At 41.5% G+C, this 26209-nt stretch overlaps 2 protein-coding genes across 2 annotated transcripts; both read right to left on the reverse strand.

Annotated features, from left to right (window-relative positions):
• Positions 1-405: 405 nt before the first annotated feature.
• On the reverse strand, positions 406-3554 carry edf1 (endothelial differentiation-related factor 1). The gene is made up of 5 exons (XM_044012787.1): positions 3311-3554; positions 2204-2255; positions 1803-1963; positions 1015-1108; positions 406-930 (listed from the first exon to the last, which is right to left on the reverse strand). Exons 1-5 carry the CDS (start codon positions 3386-3388, stop codon positions 875-877), a joined length of 441 nt encoding a protein of 146 aa, XP_043868722.1. The 5' UTR covers positions 3389-3554; the 3' UTR covers positions 406-874.
• A 3281-nt stretch (positions 3555-6835) lies between these two features.
• Positions 6836-26002, reverse strand: prrc2b (proline-rich coiled-coil 2B). Its single transcript, XM_044011951.1, has 31 exons — positions 25839-26002; positions 22254-22431; positions 21997-22174; positions 21793-21895; positions 21607-21670; positions 21324-21467; positions 20148-20461; positions 19872-19996; positions 19620-19783; positions 19125-19212; positions 18875-19040; positions 18275-18620; positions 17973-18163; positions 17302-17503; positions 17016-17220; positions 14854-16881; positions 13503-13666; positions 13270-13376; positions 13039-13180; positions 12695-12771; positions 12264-12551; positions 12027-12128; positions 11695-11884; positions 11509-11606; positions 11297-11424; positions 10903-11143; positions 10637-10804; positions 10462-10541; positions 10224-10305; positions 9858-10058; positions 6836-9195 (listed from the first exon to the last, which is right to left on the reverse strand). Exons 2-31 carry the CDS (start codon positions 22366-22368, stop codon positions 9028-9030), a joined length of 6669 nt encoding a protein of 2222 aa, XP_043867886.1. The 5' UTR covers positions 22369-22431; positions 25839-26002; the 3' UTR covers positions 6836-9027.
• Positions 26003-26209: the final 207 nt, after the last annotated feature.

Below are 26209 nucleotides of genomic sequence, written 5' to 3' on the forward strand. Positions count from 1 at the left end.
ATATTTGTGCATTAAAAACTATGAATGCACAGTTGAGATTTAACCTGTCTCAGTGACTGCAGCTTCTTTGACCACGAGTGGTTCAGCCACAAAATAGCATGCAAATACTGACATCTAGCGGCTTGAACTGCTACTACACTCAGATTTTCTGTCAATGCGGCATGATCCTCAAATAACATGAAGCAACACACCAGTGGTTCTGATTGTACTTTTTATATGTACACTTTTTGGAGTGCAAGTGCCTTTGTTATTTGTTGGCATTACCTTAACAAATTCTCTGTAACTATATATATCTGTTTTATGATCGTCAACTTGATGCATGCCAGAAATACTTTTCAGGAATACACCAGTTCTGGTAGTAAATCCTATTCTACAGTTGCCATAAATTCAAACCCACAAATGGAATGAGGTGCCAAACTTTATTTTAGGTTCAAAACAAAGCACAGCCTGAAAACACTAATGATAACCACACACTGTCTTGAGTGTGTGAAAAAAGATGCAATTAAGCAGTTTTGGATTAACATCATGCTCAGTTAAGTCAAACTTAATTGTTTGGTCATGACTTCATCCTTTAAAGTTTGTGATGCTTAAAAAAAAATCATTCATTCTATCGTTTGTTTACTTTTGTGGTCAAAACGTGTTTTCTGACTCGATGACTTGTTAATAATATGCAGCATGTGATGCAGTGGAACCCCAGGTCCTCAGGTGGGACGCTGGTGAGATCAGCCCAGGTAAGGGAAGGAAGGGAAGGAGGAGGAAGGACCAGAGGAGGAGAGGAGAGGTAGAGGAGGTCATGGTGGGGTCGGGAAGGAGCTCAGGTTTCAGTTGTGGGAAATGTGAGGGCTGGGGATGGGCTGATTTCGAGGCTTTGTGTTCATTTCTTCTTGGGCTCCAAAGGTAGGCCAATTTCTCTCCCACGCAGTTTCATCCCTGTTCATGCAGAGTTGGGAAAAACATAGTGATCAACACAACTGCTGACAGAGATATAATCAATGTGATCGAAGTTTTACTTACCGATTGCTCGCTCAATCTTGCCCATGACCTGATTGTTGGGAATTGCTCTTCCAGCCTCATAGTCCGCAATGACTTGAGGTTTCTCATTAATTTTCTGATGAAAAGATTAATAATATAAATAAATCATGGACTAGTGAAGCATGCTCAAACAGCTCCCGTAGACCAACTCGTCTGCTTTAGGCTCCTCCTTTAACATTCATGTTCACAACGCAGGGATTTGAGTACAATACAACAGAACTTAAATTTAGACTATAAAGGCTACCATGTGGGAGCCTTCCCAATAGCTGTGAACTGTTGTTGGGAACTTCAAGCAGTGGAGGGCAGCGTTACACCTCTTTGTGTGTAGCCCGCCAGAAATTATTAGAGGAAGAAGAAATATTGCTCGGTTTTGAGGGTCCATTGGGTTCAATTATTTTTGTTTGGCAGAAATCGAGGTGTACAACATCTGAGTGTATACATTCTCCGACTCTAGAATGAGCGATTTGTATCAGGAGCCAGGAAAGCTTTACAGAGGCCACCCTTTTTGGACCACCATGTTTTTAACAATAGTTCACAATGCAAACTGAAGGTTATGTGGGTTCTCCAACACAGGACTTCAACAGAATATACACAATTTTAAACACCTGCCTTCATGGCTGGAAAATGCAAATAAATATGATACTATATTAACCTAGAAGGTAGATCTTACATTTGGTTTGAGTCTGTTAACCATGATAAAGGATGTTTTCAAAATCAGATTAAGTAAAAGCCTTACAAAGTGTCAGTATATGAGAGGTTTATATACTCACAGTGGCCAGATCTTTCTGGGTAAGACCTCTGTCCTGTCTGCCTTTCTGAATCACCTTGCCCACATCAAGGCTGACCCTGTCATGATGCAGCTCCTCTGTTTCCCGGTCCAGTTTGGCCGTGTTCTTTGTCACAAGATGCTGCTTGTTTTGCCCTGCAGACCCTATGAGACGAACAGTGGATCAAGTTAATGTTATAAAACAAACTATTCAGGAAGACATAATGTAAAAACACAGCAAAAATATAAAGCAGAGCTACATAAAATAATTTAGAGATTGTTCTGTTTTGCCTACAGAATCATTATTTGGGTTAAGAGAGGAACAACTAAGAAAGGACCAAACTTGGGTCACTGAGCAAATTATCCGTTTTCTTTGTCGAATCTGTACAGAAAGCAGACATTTACATTTCTTGGTTGTCTCAACGTCCTCCCCACGTCTCTGAGCAGCCGTGATAGCCTAGACAAAACATGGACATGTACACAACTTCAATTCCAAGTCATGTTACATTTATATTACAGCATATTACAGCAGACTGCAACGCAACCAGTCTCACGTAGCGTTCAGTTCTTTACAGCTTGTCTGTCAAGGTGTGACTCACAAGTCAAACAAAAGATAACATGATCAATCTTGTCGGAGCACAATCAGGCCAACCCAACAGCTAGTTACACTTGACCATGGGTTGAAATAAAAATCTTTTTTTTATTTATTATTGTATGCGTGTATGTACTTTGTACTTTGTTTACAGCCTAAGAAACACCCGCAGAGTATACCAATTGCTTTGTGGTGAACACGTACAACACATCTTATAACCACTTGATATTTTCAAAACCTCATTTCTGAGTTAGCCTAGAGTATCGTTATAAATGTTTTTGACGGTTATTCACTTTTATGTATATGTATAAAACAGTGAATAAGCTTGAATCGCTGACGCTCGTTAAAACAATTGCAACGTAAACAGTTTCAGTTCAGTTCTACACACCACAACATTACAACATAATAATGTAGACAAAACAAATGACCAGTGAATATGTAATATTGATAGATTTGATTTCAGTCTCTTGCAGGTAGTAATGGGGGAGGGTGACGGTTCACAGCTCAGTGGATGAAACGCTTTTGAGTCTACTAGTTGCTAATGCTAGTTAGCTACTATTCAGCTGCTATCATCGTTAAATTGAGTATAACAGTAACTTGGTGGGCTGAAAGAACCATTAATAACGGTAAACCTATCATGATCTAAATGCTGAGTGGATAAATGAGGCGCAGAGAAACGTTAACGCTTTTATTAACTAAAGGCTGAACTGCATTTAAAACGTAAATGAAGTTAAACAACGACGCATGAGTGTGTTTACCCGACATTTTAGCCATATCCACGTGCAAAAAAGATCATTTAGCTGAATATTCATTCGTCTCCACAATAACACGAAACCAAATGAGAATGTTAAAGTAAAATAAATAGCCATAAGTCAGACAACATTTGAGGAAAACAGACAAAATTCAGAGTTGATGCTAACCTGCTTGGATTTGGCCTGGGCAGCTGTCGGCCCTTTCTTCCTCAACACAGTCACGGTGTCCCAGTCGCTCTCTGCCATGTTTTCACGACTTCAATCGAAATGTTTAATAAAGATACAAAAAAATAGTTATACTAGTGTGGGTGTGTGTCCACACGGAACCGTTTGGAGAAGCTAGTGCTACTTCAGCAAACACAGACGGTCCGTGCTGTATGATCCCCCACGCGTTCTGCCAAAGCTTTATTTAAAACCGTGTGGTTGACACAACAGTGAGATGATGGAGGGCACTTCAGGTCTACAGTGACACCTGCTGGAGAAGCACGCACATTACTTCCAAGGACGTTGATTCGAATGCTGAGTCATTGTCGCTCACTCTTCAGTTATTACTTTGATCCTTTTTGTCTCTAGGCAGTTTCAAAGATATTTACATTCTTTCGTGTAATTACATTTTTGAAATATTTAACTGTTTCTGCAAAATTCCTTCTATACATACTGAACTGAGAGGGAAGATCATAGGCAGACAAGATGAATCAAGCACAGATTTTAAAAACAATGGCATGAGTAGTCATTGAATGCAGAGAAAAAAATAAAATTTTCTGGGGGAATTCACAAATTCTATATAGATATCAGAAATGAACAAATATAAGTAAATAAGGAAATGTTTCCCAATTGCCGTAATAACTGCTACTATTTTAAATCAGTAAAGCAGAACTCTCAGAGATATAACTGAAAAGTGAACCACATTGTATGCATGTTATTAACAAACACACAAATTGAACGTAAAATACCCCAAAAACTCTCACAGGACCCATGTGTGAGTCCCAACCCAGGAATAAGTGGTTTAGCAGATAAAGTAAGGGTTGGATAGCAGTTTTTATTAAAAAAAAACAATACAGGGCATAGAAAATAGTAAAGTATTATATAAAATGTAACATTTTGCATAAGAATTTGTGAAAGACGTTTAATTTACTTAATTTTTTCAATTCATCTTCATTTAGCTGGAAGTCTACAAATGTCACCAGTTGCAAGACATTTCAGAGGCAGCATCGCTGTTTCGTCGTGTGCGGATCGGAGACCAGCCAAACTCAGACTGGATGTCCTCAGCCTGATATGGACGCGGCCAGCGGTAGCCATGTTTGGAGGCCTGTTTCCCGGCCCATGCACGAGGCTTGGGATTCATCTGAAAACAGATGAAGTGGTATTTAATGTCCAGTCCAATGTCTTTTATATCCCATATTTAGCAGAAAACGACTTTCCTGAATTTCCCGACAGTAGGACAAAGAAGCAAAACTGGAACGAGTCTGGAAAACCATCGCTTATTACAGATTCTTACATTCTGCAGCCGATAATGCAGTTGAACAACACAAATTATTTCTGATTATAAGAAGCAGCAATTTTGGACCACCATGTTTTTTATATAGCCCACAATTCTAAAAAGGTTCACCAACACACTGGGAATGGAAGGATGATGTGAGGGATATTCAGCTGCAACAACTTCATCAGTACAGTAAATATTGCTAAATTTTACACTCTGTATATGTGTTTTCCAATGTTCTAACCCACAACCAAGATAGGGTTATTCAACCAGACAAAATAAAAAAACTTAGGCTATATGTATCATGAAAGCGCAATTGTTAATTTATTAATGGTGGCCAAAGACTTTTTCCGCAGTATACTGTATATTTAGTGTATATTTAATAAAGGTTCTTACTACAAAGTATGATAAACAAGAGTTTTTTTCCAGGAACATCCAGGAACTATCCGCCTCTTACCTGAACAAAAACAGTCGTGTTCATGTGCACAGTCTCCACCCGCTCTGACAAGTGATTCAGCCATTCCAAGTGGTCAGCGATGGACTGGGTTAAATCACAGTTGCTCTGCAGCAGACGATAAAGAAAGTCAACATTTTATAAAAGTGAGTTTTGCTATGAAATGGTCTTCATCACAGAGGCCACGCCTAATAAGAATGTACCTCAGACAAGGTGTCCTTCAGCTCCACAGCAGCGAGGCGAACATGCTCCAGTTTGTCAATCTGCTCTTTCAGGCGGTCATCGAGCTCCTGCATCATCATCAGGCTTTCATCGGGTCTGACACGGACCTTGGTGGCCATTGTGAGTCAAAGATACACACCTGTGTGTTCACACAAATACAGAAAACTGACTTATGACAAGAGAACGATAACAACAAACAAACAAATCCAAACACATGTTGTATATATACTAGTCACATACACTTTTACGTTGTTTTACAGTGTATATATTATTCTATTTATTCACTTAATATCTTAATAACTTAATATATTGTTTTATATTACCTTTTGTTTGCAATGCATGCTTTACTATATCCCTTCACTTTTTATTATCGGAGCTGCTGTAACACAGCAAAAGTCCCTGCTATGCAATTAAAACATTTTTTATATTATTTATTTTAATTCATCCGTTTTTGTTTTTGTTCATCTGAGCTGCAAATAATTTTCATCATTATTTTAATTTTGTTGATTATTTTCCAGATTCACTGATTCCATAGTTGTTTGACACATAAAACGTCTGAAAATAGTGACCAATTATGTCAGTAATTGATTATTTTCTTATCAATCGGCAACAACACGTAATGAGTAAACAACGGTTTTTATAAACAAGCTCGTGCTAGGTAAGATGGTTGACTTGTTTCCTTTGAAGCTCAAATACCATAAACAGAACCGAACTGTCGTCGTTTTATTTTACATTTAAAATATGTAAAATACCGTTTGTTTGGGCACATTTTGCACGCAGAGGTTCTAGTATAAGAACACCGTGGTGATTCTTATACTAGTATACTGAAGTTCTGTCTGTGTTTAAACTGAAGAGGAAGAAAAACCTAAGACGTTAAGTCTCGCATGTTAAACTTTGATGTTATAGTCGCGCGTGAACACAGCTAATAACGTAGTTATTAAACAAAAGTGAAGTTACCGTGTTTGTTTGAGAAGAAAGATTCCAAAACCCACCGGGGTCAAATAAAACCACTTCCTCACTTTTGGAGACACAGTCTTGGCTCAGACAAGCCTTTTCTTTGTCCTGAAGAAAAAAAAAATCTCTGGAATTTGACACTTCTGACGTCACATTGTTCGTGCGCTACCATTGTGGTATTACGGTAATTGGTTGTGTCGTTAGCAGCGCAATCTATATTTCCATGTTGCACTGCGTGTTTGTTTCCAGGATCTAGAGACACTTTTATGTCCTGGAGGACAAAAAAAATGACAGGACACCGATTAAAATGGACATGATTGAAGTTTAAATCATTGTTGGACATTTTAAGGATAATCTAAAATTGGCAAAAGAGTGTAACAGTTTTTAGTTATTTTAATATGGACAAATTTAACTGAAAGTTTTCATAATTTAGTGTTTGATGATTTAGTAATACAGAAACACTCGCCTCATATGGATAAGGGGGAGAGCTGGTACTTACATTCCCACCCGACTCACTGGTAGTTAGTGCTTTAAAAAATGATTTAGGCGTTTTTACCTCAGCTATAGGAGTTCCAAGACTGAAAGCATTTGATGCATGATTTTAATATGACAAAGTGAGAGTACAGAAACAACAGTACATTTAAGAAATCACAACTGCTTTATTTCTTTTCTTTCAATAAGCTCTTTTTTTCTTTTTCTTTTTTAAACAAGGGAGAGTATTGACCAAATATCTGAAAGGATAAAGATCAGATAGGATAAATAGAATGCTGGATCAGCTGTAGAAAGCACTGGTCCTCTGACAAAATGAAATGTGCATCTTAAAAGTACAAAAAGAAAGAAAGAAAAAAAAGAAGATCAGGGCAACATTTTGGTGCAGGTTACAATGAGAAGCATTGAGATCCTTTTGCAGTAAGGGATCAGAGGCAAAAACACTCCAAGCCTGAAAACGCCATCAACAAGTGAAGCAGTCCATTCTGAGAACTCTTTTCTTTTATAACATAAAAACCTTTAGTGCCATAATACCTAAAATGAAATGCGTGTTTTAAGCCTCCTTTCGCCGACTTGACTGTACAGTTCAGTATGCATATACATATATACCAGTGAAACATTAAGATAAATCGCAACATTGTGTAGTGTCATGGAGCATTATACTAAGCAGTAACATTGAACCAGTTATGACATTGGCATTTTGAGTTTCTAAATAAATGTCCATTACAAAAACCCCCAAAACAAAGTAAATAGTGATTCCAACATCTTCACATTTTCAAATAGAACACTTAAAAAGTCCTTCGTAGTCCACTGGAACTGCAGCGCGCACAAAAAAGCTCAAACTCAGCAAAGCAACGCCCCGCCCCTCATTTGTGATCCAAGCAGGAACAAAAAGCCATTTGGACCCTGATAGTGAATGTAATTAGGCTGCATTTATTGCTAGTGCCACCTCAGAGACCGTTTTTTTAGTCCATTTCTTCACAGCTCCTACGACTGAGTGGGATTTGAACAGAATTAGTGAGCAGTGTATCAGGAGCCTAAAAAAGCTAATTGTCCCAGGTCATGGGGATGTAAAAATAACCACTTTTATCACATGTTCATAAAACAGACAATTTGATTAATTACAACCCAAACAAAACAAGAAAGCAAACATTTCAATCCGCTATTCCAGGCATCCTTTACAGCTATTGTGAATACAGCCACGCCCCCACCACGATGACACAAAACTTGACAATGAGCCCAAAGCTGTCACCAGCTTGGTTTGATTTAAAATCCTTACAGTCAAAGGCGGCATCAATGAACACTGAGTTCAGACAGAGTCTCTGTGAAATGTCGCTAGAATCTAGATAGGAGTCCTGTGAGTTTACACACATTCAGCACATCTCATGCACACGCATCGTCAACACCAATGAAGTTCCCCTGGAAGCGACATGATTTTGGTACAATGTCCACTTTTTTGTTTTGTTTAATAGACAGCAGAGGCCAAGCAACAGAAAAAGAAGAAAAAGAAACAGCAAATTACTACCAGTATAAAGCAGTTTTGCCACAGTTCATGGGCTGGGTGTAGACCCCCCAGACGATGCAATTATATTCTGATGCACTTGTCTTTTTACCATGTTGACATGCAATGATGTCCACACACTGGAGTTAGAATTTTTTTTTTTTTTAAAATAAGTCCTTTACCAATAAAATGAATGGTTGGATGAATTGAACCTTTATTTATCAGCATAAACAAGTGCCCCACTGCAATTCAAAGTTGTTAAAAAAAAAACAAAAAAAAAAAACTTAGATCTTTTCTTCTGATGGTCAGAGTCAGCCTCTCGTCGGGGGCATCCATACATCATCCATAAAGAGGGAGTAAATACAGTTTGGAAAAACAGTAGGAAAAATTAACACTCAGTCTTGAGTTGGCCACTTTCTTTTTTTCCCTGCTTAAACGAGTAACACAATAAACAGGACCTTTTTATTATCTTTACCAATCTCCCCCATAAAAGTGACTAACAATAAATTAATGAAGACCTTGAAGAGCTCCGCTTAAAAGACCGTTTGTGTCTATGTATATATTTATATTCATAATATTTATATATCTCTATATGTGGTGTGAAATAATAGTGTCCAGTTCTGACAGTTCAAGAGGGCTAAGTCATAATGTCTGCATGTTTGCCTCTTGCCTTGGTGCCTTCGAATCAGATGGGTCTCAGAAGGCTCAGACATTGGGGTCAGGAGGCTTTACTGTTGGCAGGCTGGGAGGTGATGATGAGGACTTTCAGGTTCATTGTTATTATGTTACACCTTGCCCTCCTCTAGTTTGACAGCCTGGGGTTTGATGGCTCCAGTGCGTGCTGGTTTGACTTGGCCCATGGAGGACAGAGGCTCCTGGAGTTTGCTGGTCATGCCCACAGAGGGTGTCTTGCCCTCACCCACTGCCTTGCGCACGTCCCGCATGGTTTTATTCTGTTTAAAGAATTCAAAGGGTTATTAAGACTTACAGCAATACCTGGGGAGAAAAAAAAAACCAAAAAACATATCTATATACAAATATATATATATATACACATATATATGTATATATATATATATATACACACACACACACATACATACATACATACATACATACATACATATATACACACACACATTTAGTGTCTCACAAAAGCAATTTTATCATATGGAAAAACACTTTACTGGCAACATAGGTTACATGTTGCCAGTAAAAGATACATCAACTATCTATAATGCCACATTTGTAGCTCATCTAGCACAAAAAGCTGCTGTTATAAATACATGACAAACACCATTATCTCAGCACACCTCGAAGCTCAAGCATGCTGCTGATTACATGTCAAATAGTTATTTAAATCACATACCAGAACTAGACTGTCCTAAGTTAAATCAATTCATTCAACTTAGTTGTTTTTATGCATTCTTAATAAAATATCAAAGTTTACTACAATTATGCAAGTTATGTCTTATAAAAGTCTATATCAATACACCCTTCTTGCTATGATTTAAAGACAAAGGACAATGCTAAAACACAAACAACAAGTTATTCAGATAGAGAAAAAGGAAAAAAGATTAAATTAAATTACCTATATTTACAGTGGGTGGCTCACCTTCATGCCATCCTCTGGCCCTTTAACTTGGGGCTCGGGGACTGAAGGAGGGGTGGCGTGGGAAGGGTCGCGGCCAGGATTGGGGTAAGGGGTGATGACAGGTTTGTTCACCTGCATGACTGGTCTCTGTATAGGGTTGGGGAAAGGGCCTGTGGTGGGGGGGCGCATGTGCATCACCATGCTGCCCTGGGAAGGCGGGACCTGTCGGTCATGGCAGAGGAGCAGGGAGGAGGGAGGAGGGAGGTGGGAATGTGGGCAGGAGAAATAAGGGAAAACAGATATAGTTAGCATTAGGTATGAAGTTTTGAAATACCCTGATTAAAGATTGAAGTAAATGCCATTTCAAATCATTGTAAAAAGAAATACCTGTTGTGTAAAATGGGTTGGCAGGGGGCCGATGGGGCCACCAGGACCAGAAGGCTTCCCACTGGGGCTTGCAGAACCAGGCCTGATAATAAAAAAGGATGGGTGAGATTCACAATCCATGTCCTCAAATGTGCACTGCAATAAACTACATCAAAATTTACAGCAGTGCGTGTGCAGTGTTACAGTAGTGCAGTATGCACAGTTATAGCCAATTAATTCTTAAGCCTTTTCCGCTCACCTGTAACACCCTGCAGAAATCCCCGGAGAGTGGTTGGGCTTCTCAGAGAACTGGAAGCCTTTCATTTCCATCTGCGAGCCCTGACGAAAAAGACACTATCAATAATCATAAACCAACGTTGAACGCTGTTTGATTTGCAGACACCAACACATTTTCCCCCTCAACTAACACACACCTCTCGACTGTTTGACATGACACCAGGCTGGGAACCTGGTGGCAGCATTCGCCGTGGAGCTCCCACTGACAGGTTCTGTCCCTGCTGCAGCTGAATGGACTGTGGGAGGATGAGATGCTGCTGAGCAGAGCCGTAGCGCAGCTGAGAGCCTGGGAGCGGCATGGTCACCTAATGGAAAGAAGTTTTTTTTTTTTAAATATCTAACAATGTGACAAAAGCCAACTGCCTTCAGCTGATGTGAAAGTGAGCTTCATCATGGCACTGACCTGGATGAGCTGAGAGTCCATCAATTGGGAAGAGCCCATCCCAGGGCCCTGGTTCATCTGGCTGTCATAGACTAGTTGCTGGCTGCCATTCATTGGCTGGTAGTGTGAGCCTGACTGTTGCTTGACCATGTCTGAGGGCTGCATCCCAGAGAAAGCTGAGTAAGGCCCCTTCAGAGGGGCTCCGCCTGACAGCACCATAGGGCTGGGCTGTGACAGGTTGGGGTGCATGTAAACCTGGGACCTAAAATGAGAAAAAGAACACAGCGTGGCAGAATGAGAAATAGAAAAACAATGTACTACATACAAATTACATTTATGTGTGTCATATGAGCGGAATTTCTGATTAAATTTAAGGAACTAGAGGAAATCCTGTGACACATTGAGGTGGCACTACCTGAAGGGGGGAATAGAGTTGAACATCTCTTGAGACTGAGAAACAGGAAGGCCACCACGCAGTCCCAACTGAGCCTGCGCCTGAAGAGATGTGTGCAAAGAGATGGGAATCTGCTGGGCTGCGGCCGCCTGAAACAATGGAACAATGTTACATGGATGACAATTCAGCTGAAACACAAGCAAGCCTGTTGATTCATGTCTTTATCTGTCCACCTGTTGGTATGTCTGCTGCTGGGTCATGGTTGGAGGTACAAGGCGTGGCTGGCTTGGAAAGACATGGCCATCCAGATACAATGGGGGGATGTGACTACCTACAGGAAAAATGGAAAACATGTTTTAGTAAAGTTCTCTTCAACCATCAGCACATTAAGAGAGAGGGAGAGAAAAAGAGAGTCTTACCTTGCATGGACATGGAGGGTGCTACGGACGCTACAGGCATTGGAGGCATGGACACCCCCCCGAAAGAACTGTAGCTGACACCACTGGATGAGCCAACACTGCAGGGAGGTTGAACACCTGAGGAACCACCAGGAGAACCCTGCTCAGGGAGCGACTGAGAGTTCTCCCACGCCTTGCGTGCTGATTCCATCTGCAGAAAACAAATATTCATATCTGATATGAATACAGCAGTTGAAACAGAAAAGGGGATGCTTACACAGACCCCGATTATCCTTTATATAGTGCATGTTTGAAAAGACAGCTCTATGGACATAGGATTGCAATTCAAATACCTTGAGAGTGAGGTCAGCACTAGGGAAGGAGATGGGGTTGAGGTTGATGCCAGGCTGCAGGTGGTTGGAGCGCAGCATGGGGATACTCTGATTTAGAGCAGTCTGTTATAAAACAAACAAATGTTCAGCATCACTCAGTTGAAAATCAATATCTTCATTTTAAAGACACTCTTTCAAATTAAAACATTGTTTGCTTTTTAGTCTCCAAGACAATACAAATACAGATAAAACACTAACGTTGGTGGTAAGTACATCCTGCAGTTTGTTGACAGGATTGGACACGGGCACTGGGGCAGATCCTGGTGGAAGGCTGAAGTCAGAATCTTTGGCACTGACACCAAACTCAATAGGAGGCACAGGCAACACAGTGTCCCCATGCAGGTCCACACCATTGACTGGTGTGATGGGGCCAGCTTCCAGACGATCAACACCTTCTGAGCCCTTGCGGTGCTTCAGGGAGCGCTCGTTTCCGATAGGTCCTGGCTTGTGCTGTTCTTTAGTCTGCTCCGGGCCTGCGTCAGAGTCCTGGCCAACAAGAAGTGCTAGCAATTTTAGTAATTTAATTATATGCAGTTACTTTGGTATTTGACAATGTGGCAGGGGGAAAATGTGAACATTTGCATTATTTTAACAGCAGTTAAACAATGCAAGACAATGCTCTATATTACCTCAGAGTTGGGCTCACTACCAGTGTAAGACACCTGTTTAGTCCATGAGTCTCCCCCCGAGGACTGTACTGAAAGAGCTGACAAAGAAGCATATAGGCCATTAGTGGAAGTGCAAGGAATTTGTCTTGACACATAAGAATACCCAGCACATCAATATCATTTTTACCTTTACCTTAAAAAATGTGCTTTTAATCAATATTTGTTCAACATATACAACAAAATGCTGCTGCCCTTCTTATTTTTAACGATAGTACAAATAAAAATCATCTCTCTTAAGTTTTTCTTTTCATAGGGCCAAATAAAAGCACGATGAACAAAGACAGAAATTTGGATCTGTCCCCTACCTGAGCTGTTGGTTTCCCAGATTTCAGTGCCCAGGTTGTTCGAAGTCATTGCCTCCTCAGGTTGTTCAAGGCTCATACTTCCCTGCTTTTTGGCAAAGCGTGGTGGTATCTTGGAAGTGATTGTCCTGTTCTTTACGGGAACCTAAAAAAACATTAAAAAAGCTGAAATTATCTTTTTTATTCATCCAGCTAGCTGAGCATCTGGAATAATGTTTGACTCAAAACAGCCACCTGGTCCTTTCTCCTCCTGTCTTCTTCCTGTGGGCGCCTTTGCTTTTTGGACAGGGCATCCTGGTATCCATCTGGATTTGAAACTGGTCCCCCTGCATCCCCCTCAACTACAGAAAGAGGTAGGTGGTCAATACAAAATATAGAAATGTAGGAGCACTGATTGTGCAGGGATTTTTGGTTTCTGTAAACATGAATATAAATGACGCAAAACAAAAATGCTTAAATGGACTCACTTGGGTAGCTGCTGAGTTCATACTGGGACAGAGGTTCGGGTAAGTCTGCCTTGACAGGTCCTGGCTTCAGCTCCTTGTCTAATTCCTTCCCGGAGGGCTCATTGGGCTCCCTCTCTTCCTGCTGCTCGATGCTGTAGACGGGGCCCAACTCATCTGGGCTTCTGCTGTAAACAGGAAAAGCAAAAGGGTGTTCAATCGTTATTCTGATCACTGAAGAATCATTAACACAAAAGGTTCACATTGACACATCTTGGTTAGTGAATCAAGTCCTGCAAATGACAGGTTGAATAGGAAGACAAACAAACAGTGTGACTTTGAATTCAGTCCAGAGTGGAAGCTGTGGAGAACGTAGTCCCCACATCTATATACAGCTCAACTGTGGTCAACTTATGTCGTATTCACACCAGCCCTTCTAATTCGAATCCTAGTTCGTTTGCTCGGAAAGTCCGGTGCGTTTGAGTATGTGTGAATGCGCAACCGAACTCTGATCCGCACCAAAGAAGCAAATGCTGGTCCACCTAAAACATAGGTTTAGGCAGGAAGCGGACTACAACGCAGGGCAATATGGGTATACACAACCAAAACGTAGGCGCATATAGAACGATAGCCGTAAGAAATGGCTGAGCCCATTGTTGCAGCGTATATGTGCCGTATTTTCACATAAAACGATAGGATTTGATGCAGCGCCGTGTTTTGCTCTTATGTGGAGGAAACAAAGTTGAGATGAGCGAGTTTTCTTGGTCACTGTTGTCTTGTCTTCTTCTTTAGTAATTCTTGATGCAGTGCCACCTAAGGCAAGGAGGGGAATACATTAATCAAAAGGTTCGGTAAGTTTCACTAAAGTGTGAAAGCGAAATCGGTCCGGCTGAATGTTTCAACCCCCAATTGAACCGAGTCCCCAATCATACCGAGTCTAGTGGACTAATGTGTGAATACGACCTAAAACACAACTGAGATTTTGGTCAATCACCTAAACCTAGGACAACCTACAACAAAATTGCTTGAACCCCAGCCACTTGGGACACTTAGACACTAACTGTTACCCTAAGTGTAAAATAAAAGGTATTCCCTAAATAGAAAGCTATATATATTAGTGAACAATTACAATATCTCTATAAAGAATAGTGTTGCCAAAATGTCATAAATAAATTTGATAAATTAAATAATTAGGTCATAACAATATCCAGAGCTGACAAACTCTCCTTTTGGTTTCTAAGCAACACAGTGGAGCTTTAATATAATTCCCAAGTAAGATGAGAATGCCTAATTCCCAGGAGCAATACATGTGGGTATAGTATAATAAAACCTACAGTGACCATAAACCTAAGACTAGCTCCATTATTTGCCTCACCTCTTACAAGAAGAGCCTCCATTCTGCCAACTATCGCTCCTGTTAGAGGAGGGGTTTGAGGGAGGATCAGGTGTACGCGTGATCTTGCTTGCTTCGAGAAGTGATGGCTCTCCTTTCCTATTCTGTCGTTCTACCAATGGTCTCTGGCTAGAGAAACTCCTTTTGGAAAGTTCCCTTTTCTCACTAGAGCCTGGTTCACAGTGGCCAGAGTCAGATGGAATGTCACCATGTCCCTGTGTAGTTGCACCTCCACTTCCTCCTCGCTTTTCTCTCCAGTCACCAAAGTCACTGTTGTCTGAACCTGTCTCCCACTCTTCAACCTGACCATGCAAACTAGACCCGCGAGCAGGGTAGTGACCACTGGGCCAGCTCTCTTCCCCACTACCTTTGGAACGAGCAGGCCAAGGTTTTGCTAACTCTCCATTTACATACTCATCATTTGTCCACTGATTGGAGCCAGGTTCACGTTCTTGCTGAAGACGACGGAAACGCGGAGGCTTGTCTTGTCGGGGTGGACGCCGTCTCCTTAACATCTGCCTGTCGGGGTTATCATTGTCAAAGTAGTACTCTTCACGGTCCTCGGTGCCATCTTCCATTAAAGAGCCAGTAAATTTAGGGGGGTACTTGAGAGCCTCGCGCTCAGCAGGGAGTCTGCGGGAATAAACAGTCTCAGGTGCAGGACCATAACCATTCTCTTGCATTGAGCCACCATTACTACCATACTGTAGCCCACGGCCCCTCCACGTAGAAATGTCTCTGGTGCCACCAAAGTTGCGACTGTAACCTGTAGTGGTATTCATTCTGGGAGGCAACATGCGACCCCCAAAGCCTCTGTTGCTGGCCTTATTCTTTTCTTTGAAATCTGCGGCTGATTGGTCATCTGTATATACTTTGTTGGATCTCCAGGAATCTCTGTCAGCTTTACGAATTTCTCCAGATTCAGTGTAACCATCTCCATTTTCAGAACCCTTCTGACGTCTTCTCTTTGGCAGCTCCTCATATTCAGAAGTTTCACTCAAGGTCTCACTGACATTTCGCCTCCGAGGCTTGCCCCTCTGGAACTCCTCCACCTTAACAAGGTCCCTTGGTGGTGCTCGGCCTCTGCCTGTCCGTTGAGCACCAATTCCACTGCTGTTGCTATTGTTATAAGCTCCTCTGAGATTTTCTGCACCTCGGCCACCACGGGTTCCACCTCTAGAGTTGAATTCCCTGAAGCCTCGACTGCGGCCTCTACCTGTCCCCCTGGATCCACCAAACGCCTGTTCTTCATCAATGAAGATCCAGTTATTGCGCCGTGGTGCCTGTGGCTCCCGGTGTTCTTGGCCATCTCTAGGTGACTGGCTCTTGCCAGTGTCCCAGGGGCTCTCCTTGGGAGAATCATCACTGTGGGTGCTCAATGGCCTTTCTATTTTGATAGGAGCTGGTGACTGACGCGGCCTCTCTTCAGGCTGTTTCTCAACAACAGGTGAGGCTACACGCCTGTTGCCGATAGGCTGAATGTCTTTCTTCAAGTCATAAACATTAGTAAGGACTTCTTTCTCCAGGCGGTAGGGGACAGGCTTCTCCTCAGGCTCAGGTTTAGGCTTCTCATTCTCCTTGTCTTCCACTTTTAGTGCTTTAAGAACTGGTTTCTTGATGGGCCCAGTTCTGCGAATCAAGGTACGCCCACTGGTCTCAGATGGTTGGCTGACACTACTACTAGAACTGGAAGTGGGTTCAGACCACTGGCTTTGAGCACTAAGTCCTCCATCTTGTTTTTGACCTCCATCTCTTTTCCAGTTGTCCTTGGGTCCATCAATGGTCTCATCATGAGAATCAGGGCAATCCTTCAGATGTCTGTCTCTTGGGTCTTGTTTTGGGTATTCACTATCTGCATGGTTTTGTGAGTGGCTCTGAGCAGTGGTCAGCAAACCATGGTCATGATTCACTCTGTCTGGGCCTCGGCTCTGGAAAGCATGATGGGGGGGATCATCTTGAGTGTGGGTCAAACACTCACTGCCCCGTTCTTCATAGGAGTCCTGATGGGAGCTGGTCATGGGAAAAAGGAAACATGAAAAGCTATAACAAAATGGTCATGTTAAGGGAGTCCTCTGTTGAAAGAATATGTTACATTATGAACTGCAACTTAATATTTTTGATAACATTAAAACACACTCTCAGACCTGTCATCTGGCTGGCCACTGTCTGAGCTTTCATGCTGTCTCTGGTAAGGTGGGGTAAAGCTGCGCAGGGGGTAGCCATCTTGATTCCAAATAGGGTAAGGCTCAGTGGAGGGGGTTCTTCTCTCCTGGTGCAGGTTTGAATGGCTTCCCTCGTCAGAACCAGGACTGTTCAAATGGTCTTGATGCATCATGGGTTTCATCATTCCTGATGAAAAAAGTAATGAAATTGTTTTTCCAATGACATTAATGACAAGTAAGAAGATAATTTAGCTCAATTTAATCTCACCTGAAGAATGAACAGCACCGGGATAGTAGTCAACAGGCGATCTTCCTTGGGTCATACGGGGATCCATGAAAGGTGGCATCATCATCCAGCGAGGGTCAAATCCAAGGACATGTGGTGGATAGTAGCCTCGCTGGCCGTGGCTTGAGCTGGATGGGGCAGGGTGACCCGATTGCTGCCAATGTTGCATCTTATATACTTGATCCTGTGCAATGTACAGAACATACATTATTGGCTGGATCATGAAGCAAAATCCTATTCACGGATGATGCAATAATGTACCCAAAACAACAGTTATATTTTCTTGGGTGAAGTGAATCAGGGTGAACAATAAAATGTATTTATTTCAGAAGATGATTTGGTTTGGAAAAAAATAATCTCAAATCCATATTTGCAAGACTGCCTATCAATGGCCCCCATGACAATGAAAGAGCAACAGCCAATTGGTCAGATACATAAAGGGATCACTACTCATGCAAGACCACGGCATGTGCTCAATAGCATCCATTATGTGAGGGAATACATTAACAATCAGACTTGCAAATAGGCCTCGTCTACAGCAGGTGCAACTAATAACATTAAAGATTGAGCCATTCTTTTACACAGCAGACACTAATGCATTGATGCATTTGCCTGGGATTAGGCCTTCACATTAGGCATTAGCTGGCACTCACCTGCTGCTGGTGGGGTTGTGGCTGCTTTTGAAAGCGGGGTGGCATTGATTTGGAGGTATGACGTCCATTATAGTCTCCTGGAGGGGAGGAGGGTTCTTGTCCATCATCCTCGCTGCTCCGATAGGTAGAGAAAGCCGGTTCCTCACTGTAACTGTGGCCCGGGGAATTGTCTGGTGGGCACTCATTTCCATCTAGAAAAGATTTTATGAAAAAAATGTGTTTAAATGTTTGTTTAAATCTGAAATAAGGTTCATATTTTCGGGGGGAAAATGTTAATGTAAATCTAAACTAATTTCCCCTACCTTTTGTGCTGTACTGCCAGGTTTCGTGGTGGCCTTTACTTTGTTCCTTCTTTGGGGAGAGTGGAACTTCTTTGTCATCTTCCTCTTTTTGGCCCTCATCTGTCCTTGATGTTTGCCTTTCCGTCTTCCCAAACTTCTCGTCCAGTTTTTTGAGTTTTTCAGCACAGGCAGCCAGCCTTTCCTCACGGGCACGCCTCTCTTCCTCCTCTCGGCGTCTGCGGGCTCTCTCAACAGCTTCGGACAGTTCAGGTGATACATACTTTGCCCTGGGAGGAGCCTGGGTCTGAGACTGGCGCTGGTGATCTTCCTGGTCATCCAGTGGCTCACTTTGGATTTTCTGTTGGGCCTAAATATGGAATTGAGGGCAGGGATAAAAATATAAAAAGGACTCAAATCTTGTATCTCTGACTCGATAAAATAAGGTTATTTCTCCTAAATATCAAAGGCATGCAAAGGCACACTGCTAGTGCTCTTTTCTCCAGTCAAAGAGGGATTAAAGACCAAGATGTGGTTTAACTATGACTAAGAAGAGTTATTCTTAGACAAGTAATCTCAAAAGAGGAGAATGACTGGGGAAAACTCAGCCCTGTGTGCAGTTACCTGTGTGTCCGGTGAGAGATATCTGCCACTGGTCTTCCTGGGAGTCTCGTGGTGGTGATGTTGGTAGGAGTAGTTCTCCTCGGGGCCATCCTGCGGGTAGACCTCACCTGAACTTAGGGACGACTGACAGTCACGCTGGTTTTCTCTCTCCCTCTCCCATTCAGTCCTTAAAAAAGGTAACGGATCAAAATCAAGTCGACAAATCTATGCAAGTTTAGAGAAAAAGAGGTGTGGAAGAAACCAAGCTCACCACATTTTATTTTTATCATTGGACGCGTGTTCTTCTTCATCGTCGCTAAATTTGAGTTTCTCGCTGTAATCAACTTCCTCATGGAGTCCTGGAAAAACATCAAACTGTCAGCAGGTGTGTCAGAGAATGATTCTTATCCCATCTACATTACTCTCACCTATTACCAACAACAATGTTTCTTAGAATGCGATTCATACAGAATAGAATGGATTGATTACTATAATTATGTGTAGGTAAAGCCAGTTCTCACCCCACAAACTACAATACAACTCCCCAAGTGATTTTGTTTACAATGGAGAGATGAACCACTTTTACCCAGTTCGACCCAGATGGTGAACTGTAGACGAGCGGACATTACAACTGAATATGGTCCGACTCATGCAAACTTACCCGAGCATTGTGTTCAAATCTTTCAGTTGGGAAAGTATGAGAAATAAACAAACTACATACAAATTAAGACAGGGGTCAAGAGGCAAAAGCCTCTGGAATACTGACCAGCCCATCCATCCTCGCAGTCATTGTCAAGCTCATCCAGATCCTTCAGATCTTCTGGGTTAATGATGGCTGGGCGCTGCGGTCGGTCACCAGGCCTGCGGATGGGCTGAGAAGATTGTCGAGGGGGCGCACGCACAAAGCGATTCTCTCTTCTCACATCGCCGCTGCAATCAAAGGTTGCGATAGGACACATTTGCCATGGGCAAATACAGCAAATGTCTTAAAACGCTTCAACATCAGGAATGTACTTACTTGACGAGCTCAGGTTTGGCATAGCTCTGTCTAAAAGTGGGTTTGCTGTCAAATCGGGCTGGGGCTGCTATGGTGGTAGGAGCATGTTCTGTACCTGGAGCTTCACGGGTCTCTTTAGAGCACATCTGAAAAGGGCAGGAAGACATAAAAGGTGTGAACGGAAGAAATACAATATGCCAACTGGGTTCAGGTTTGAGCCGTTTGTGTCTATCAAATAATTTACTACTTTGAAGCATTTATCCATCCTTTCCAACCGGCATATTATGTGGTACTCACAAATGCAGGCAACATGTCATGGTAGACAGCATTCGAAGTGTGGTGAAGCTGGTACTGCAAAGCAGTGGGGATGTTTGTTCTGCGGACAGGTTGGGCAGGTCGTAGGGAAGGCTCCTTGGGGTCAGGAGCAGGTGGCTGAGCTGTCACTACACTTGAGGAGGTGGTGACGGTGGCAGAGGTGGGGTGAGATTGGGCTGGAGGGGTGCCAGTCTCACCCTGGGCAGTGATCTTACCCTCAGGATCTGGAGGCAGGCTGAGGGTCAGGGACGAGGGCTGAAGGTTCCTGCCACCACCTTCCCTCCAGCTCGTCACATCTTTAAGTGGGTGAGAGAGATTTCAGATAAAGCACTCGACAACTACTATGCATTTAACTGATCTAATCAAAGACTTTACTGCTTATTAACAGCATAACATTTACTGACATCCAAATCCCACTGGATGGAAGAGGAATGTCAAATGTTGTGTTTTACATGTTTAAAGATCCTGTAAAGCAAATTCGGCATTTCTCATCTTCACACATTTATATGTTAGAAAATGGTGGGTGAGAACATGTGAAAAAATTACGAGTGTAGAGTAAAGAATTATGGCATTAACACTGAAAATAGTTTCTCTTCATTAGTCATTTAACAAATGTTTAAGTGTAAATAACATGAGTTCATAATACACAGGAGCCAAAGTTAGCATAACTCCATCTCAATCATGGCAGTGACATAAAAAGAGGGAGAGAGAGGGGTTGGGGGGCTGCTGCTAAACTAGCTCTGTTTATGTGCAGTATGTCATTAAACTACCACCTAAATGTCCACGGACTCTGGTCCCCACAGCTGGACCAGAACAGTGTGTGTATGTGCAACTGCTGTAGCGGCCACGCTATGAGAATGAAGCTGAACTTTACATGATTTAAAACGTAATTTCACTAATCAGCCTTTTTAATCATCCAAATTTAGTAAGATGGTTACTAACACATTTTCCTAGCTATTTTTATCACTTTACAGGGACTTTAAAATATATATAGATACATGGCATTCACAGACATGTCACAGTGGGTTACAGAAAACAAAACGATTCTCTCCCATGTTATAAAAGTGGCATTAGATTTGAGACTCTTGAAATCAATGTCACCAATTTAATATTTCCACCCCCTGCAGTGCCAGGGAAATCCTGAGAGTTGTGACTTACTCTGGGGGCGGAGGCTTGGTCCTGGCCCATACGACGGATCGAAGCCGCTTCTTTCCTTGCCAGCCCTGTCCTGTTCTCCAGCTGCCTTTAGGGTGGGAAATTCCTCGTGAGAGAAGGGCTGAAGTCGGTTTGAGGCCCTTGAACCTGATTGTATTAAAAGAAGTGAAGTACATAGACAACAGCTGTGATAATAGGAAAAGACACTTGGGAGGAATTTTACTCTGAACAGTGTTGTATGTTGTGTTTAAATCATTTTAAACACAACACACTTTAGATTTCTCACCATCTTGCTCTACTGCCTTTCCATTTAGCTGGGCCCATTGCTTTGGTCCACCTGTGTTTGTGTTCTATGAAAGGAAGCAGTGGTTCAAATATTGTATTAATTAGTTCATCTCTAAGATCAAACAAATAAAACTATTAAATGTAGATACAGTCTCGATGCAGACAGAAAAGTTGAACATCACTGCACCTCCTGGCTGGCTACCGGTGAGGGCTTCTGAAGATTGGAGACAGATTTCTGTATAGCCAGCGGTGGCTGCAACTCCGGCAGCTGTGTTATTGATGCAATAGAACTACAAATAAAAAAAAAGAAGGCAAATAGTTATATTAACAAACTTGCACTGATAAAACTGTGATGATGGAACTTGTGATGTGTTACACACGATCCACTCACCTCTTTTGATCGGGTTGTTCCTGCTTGTTCGCCCATCCTGTACCGTCTTTGGGCACAATAATCACGTTGGGATCGTTACCTTTGTTTTCAGACTTCAAGCTCGGTAGGTGAGCTGGTGGGGGCATGCGCCGGGCAGTGGCCACTTTGCCAAGACTCTGCAAGCCATGTCGCGGAACTACTGGGAGAAAAATCATAGCTTGATAAATTTAGGGGGCTGCCATTATATAAAGACAGTAAAAGGAGGGAATCAAACGTACCTGTGTTTTTCTGAGTTTCTATTGATTTTCCCTTGTACTTGTCAAATAGGCTGAGCGAGGAATACTTGCTTTTCCCATCCTTGGCCTTGGTTATTTGCCCCAAACGATCGGACATTGCGATGTAATGTCATCGAGTATGGAAATTTTTCTTTGCGCCTCTTCCCAGTGCCTTCTGATTCTACAAAAAGGGGGGAAGGTAAATAATCTCAGTGTCAAGTGATGCTCATGCACATTAATGTGAGGCAGGCAATCATTTGATTTTCACAAAGTTAATCATATTCTGATTTCTGTCATACATACGGTATTGAGCCTTGAAAAGCAGAAAAAGAAAAACACAAAATTAAACTAAGATATGCTGATAAATTATCAGGCATGAACCTCAAATGGCAGATGTTGCCGTTATATGCAGCAGTTTAAGTTTAATATTTAAAATATACCCGTTAACATTTTAGTGAACTACAATTAAAATGACTATTTTCCCTCAACAATATGCTTTGGCTGCATCTGTCTACCTTAAAAATATCACCAAGAAATTGTCACACATTTTTCTGGGAGGCCAGGAACACAATGCAACACAAAGATTCAGTATGTCTTATCAATTACCAGGCTATGCGCAACACAAGACCAAGGCTGGGCCATCAATGATAAAAACTGCCCATGAAAATGAAGACCAGCAGCCAAAAATAAGCATTGAATGAGTATTGTTCTATAGCTTGTCGTGCACAAGTACAATGTTGCAGATTTGATACATAACTGGAGTTTATCTTCCGAGTATTGGGTAAAATGCAGTTCGCGAGGTAATTTAAGCATATCAGCTGTGCAGAGGATAAGAGAGTGTCTTTTCTTTCTTACCCAATGAATCCATATCTAACCGATTTATTTTTAATTCTTTCACAAGCAAATTACAATATGAAGAAGCTAAGTAGGTCAAGGAAAGTAAGTGAGAGTTAAAGCTGCTATAGACAAATGGTTGGATTGTTTCTTCTGAATGATTGTTCACAATAGGTTTAAAATGCAAACAAAAAACACAATGCACCTACATTTAAGGGGGCCTAGTGATGACTGCTATGAATTTTTCTGCAGTAGATTGCCAGTGCAACTTTTTACGAAAGATGAGAGCCACTGTGACGTGATCAAATGTCTCGATGGCACCCACTGGTATTTTTGTATGTCATGGCTCACGGACATGTGGTAATCATAAGCCTTTTCAGTGTGACCCCAGCAATGTCACAGCTGTACAGAAAACAATCTGTGGTATGACGGCTCTGATCTCTGTGGCCTCCAGCCTGGCTTGGAACAGGTATATAAAGCATCTAGAGAATAACTAATGTGTTCAGCTATACAATGGGTTTAAGAAACGAAATTCAAACACAATTCGAAGTAATTACTGTCAATACTTTTTAAACTATCCAAAAGGTATAATTTAATCCACATTAGTGGCCATATCTGCCATTTTTAATAATTGCAGTGCAGTGAAGACACATATAGATTGGTGAAACAGACCATTTTATTGTTCCATAACAAAAATGTTGAAAAAGATTGGTCTGTGTTTCCCAAACTCAGTATCATGTTCTCAAATGTCTTGTTTTGTCAATAAACCAAAATTGTTTAGTTTTAATGATTCAACGTAGCAAAGAAAAAAAATTTCACATTTAAGAAGATGAAAAATTCCCAGCTTGATGTAGGTTTTAAAAGACTCATCCAAATTAATTGATTACAAAAATGGTTGTAGAATAATCTAAAAATTGATTAGACATTGGAGGCACAATTTTTTTATAATTAAACAATTTTATCAGATGGTGGGTGACAAAATTTAATAAATAAACAGGTAAATGACTTGTTTGAGCAAGTTAAATTTTATATTCTGAGATAATTTCAGGATTCTGTGGGCATATTTCCTCCACTCATTAATTAAAGATAAATAAGAGAATTACAGTCGTCTTTCTTTCTTCACTCCTTAGTTCACATTAAAATGTTTGTATGTGGATTATCTGCACGGAATAGAAAAAAAATAATATATGTATTGTTTGAGTTTTTTTAGTTGTAGGTGTTGCTTTGATCACAACAGCGGTAATGTCACAAAATCCCAGTAGCGGATACCTCAAAACCCTGACTCCAACTCCATATGGCAAGACGCCACTACGGGCAACTGAGGTTTTATGTTTGCAGAAATGATATGTGGCTTTACAAGTAACCACATCAACCAAAAACCTGGCTACAGTGAACTACAAGCTCTATGCTTACAACACAGTTAGATCAAACAGCATCAGTATTAGACACTTGAAAATGGTGGCAAAAATTCAAATGTAACCTACACAAAAAACAGATAATGGAAAAATAATAAAAACACTTCACTGATGCAGCCATTGTCAACTGCCCGCTTGTACAGTTACTCGAAAGCTGTGTTTTTCTTTACATATTCTGTTTGAAATCATGAGGTATGTTTGGCCTAAGAAACACCTGCTATAATGGAGAGATGAAGACAAATAATATTTTCAGAGAAACTGTTTATCAGACACTTGCATAAGATGTAAGACACCAAGAGCAATCTGTTTTTGAGTATGTATGCTAGTCACCTGAACATCTATTAAGTCGGTTGTGTTATTTTAAGCATAAATCTATGCAAATAAACATAATTAGGATCGAAAATCTGGCAATGGAAAACAATTAAGTTGACACTGGGGTACATTTACGAAGCCAAATGTAAGAAGTGGCCAGTCAATATTCAGTAAACTATAATAACATGACAAAAGTGTTAAAATTAAATATACTACAGCAAGTTTTTCCTTTAAGATAATGTTTGACCTCTTTAACATTAACGTTATAGGTGCAGGCTCCGCTGTCTCAGTGAAAGCTAATGCTAATTGCAGGACAAGAAGCTAGCAGCAGACAGTTCGCTGCTTGAAAACATGAACTACTAATTTAGCAAACAGCATAGACAGAAACCCGCTCTATGTCTGATTGTTACGTATGTTTGATAATGTTTTATGGTATTAAATTGCAACCTAACTACACACACGCAAACTGATGCAGTTGCTTTTCATCGTACATGCTAGCTGGTGGTTCAAGGGAAACGGCTATGTAAACATCAAGTGCTAGCAGCCAAGGACCCGCAGAGGTACATGTCATATCTAACGGACTGTGTATAAGCAGTCAAATTGTTGTACTTGTCGTTTATTTGTGCTAAACGGTTAAGAAAAATACAGCAATTTACTTGCTCTAACTTAAATGTAGCTAGCTTTTACAGCCACAGCTTTTTCGAGCCCAACCAAACAGCATAACTCCCAGTCTAGTTTTGTGAAAACAAGCCCGACAGGCCGCTGTTTCCAGTGCGTTTATGCTCGTCCCTGTGGGAACAAAACACACTGCTTTTGTCCTAGTGGAAACCTCCACAGATTACCCACACCCAGGCTAACAATTTGAACCTAGCTCGGGTTTCTGCACGGTCTGAGCACAGCGATGGAAATGTAGGACAAGGCGATTAAAAATGGCTGCTACCCAGAACAAAGCAACAATAAAACAGGACAGCGGAAAAGAAAACGCAAAACCGGAGACTTGGCTCCGTCTGTCGCGTCCATAACTCACCGATTCAACGACTTTGTGTATATTCTGATTAAGGACAGAGGTATATTTCCACGAAAATGTGTTGATACGGAGGATGGATGGCGATTGTAAAAGCCCAATCTTCGTAGGCTGAACCTAGCGCAGGGTTGATGCTTGGGTCCTACCCGGCCTGAGAATGAGGAGGGCAGCGTAGGCTGGATCCACTCGGCTCAGTGCGTCTTACGTCACAGAGCGACGTGAACAAAAACACAATGACTCCCCCTGCTGGTTGACTTCAGAATTACACTGAGAGCTACTGTTGATAGATTTTTATTTTTTAAAAAAGAGGTTTAGACTTATATTTATTTGATTTAAGCCTTGTTATCTTTATTATCTTTTAATGTTTCAATTAA

Source organism: Solea senegalensis, linkage group LG21, assembly GCF_019176455.1.
Source record: "Solea senegalensis isolate Sse05_10M linkage group LG21, IFAPA_SoseM_1, whole genome shotgun sequence".
NCBI classification, from domain to species: Eukaryota; Metazoa; Chordata; class Actinopteri; order Pleuronectiformes; family Soleidae; genus Solea; species Solea senegalensis.

Excerpts from the sequence above, each read along its gene's own strand:
- edf1 (XM_044012787.1), bottom strand. The coding sequence starts at position 3,388 with ATGGCAGAGAGCGACTGGGACACCGTGACTGTGTTGAGGAAGAAAGGG. Across the intron at positions 1,964-2,203 it reads CGTTGAGACAACCAAGAAAT|GGTCTGCAGGGCAAAACAAG; the intron begins GTAAATGTCTGC and ends TTCGTCTCATAG. Across the intron at positions 1,109-1,802 it reads CCCAGAAAGATCTGGCCACT|AAAATTAATGAGAAACCTCA; the intron begins GTGAGTATATAA and ends TCTTTTCATCAG.
- prrc2b (XM_044011951.1), bottom strand. The coding sequence starts at position 22,368 with ATGTCCGATCGTTTGGGGCAAATAACCAAGGCCAAGGATGGGAAAAGC. Across the intron at positions 13,181-13,269 it reads ACAGGAGGAGAAAGGACCAG|GTTCCCGTAAAGAACAGGAC; the intron begins GTGGCTGTTTTG and ends ATGTTTTTTTAG. Across the intron at positions 10,542-10,636 it reads TCATGTCAAACAGTCGAGAG|GGCTCGCAGATGGAAATGAA; the intron begins GTGTGTGTTAGT and ends CTTTTTCGTCAG.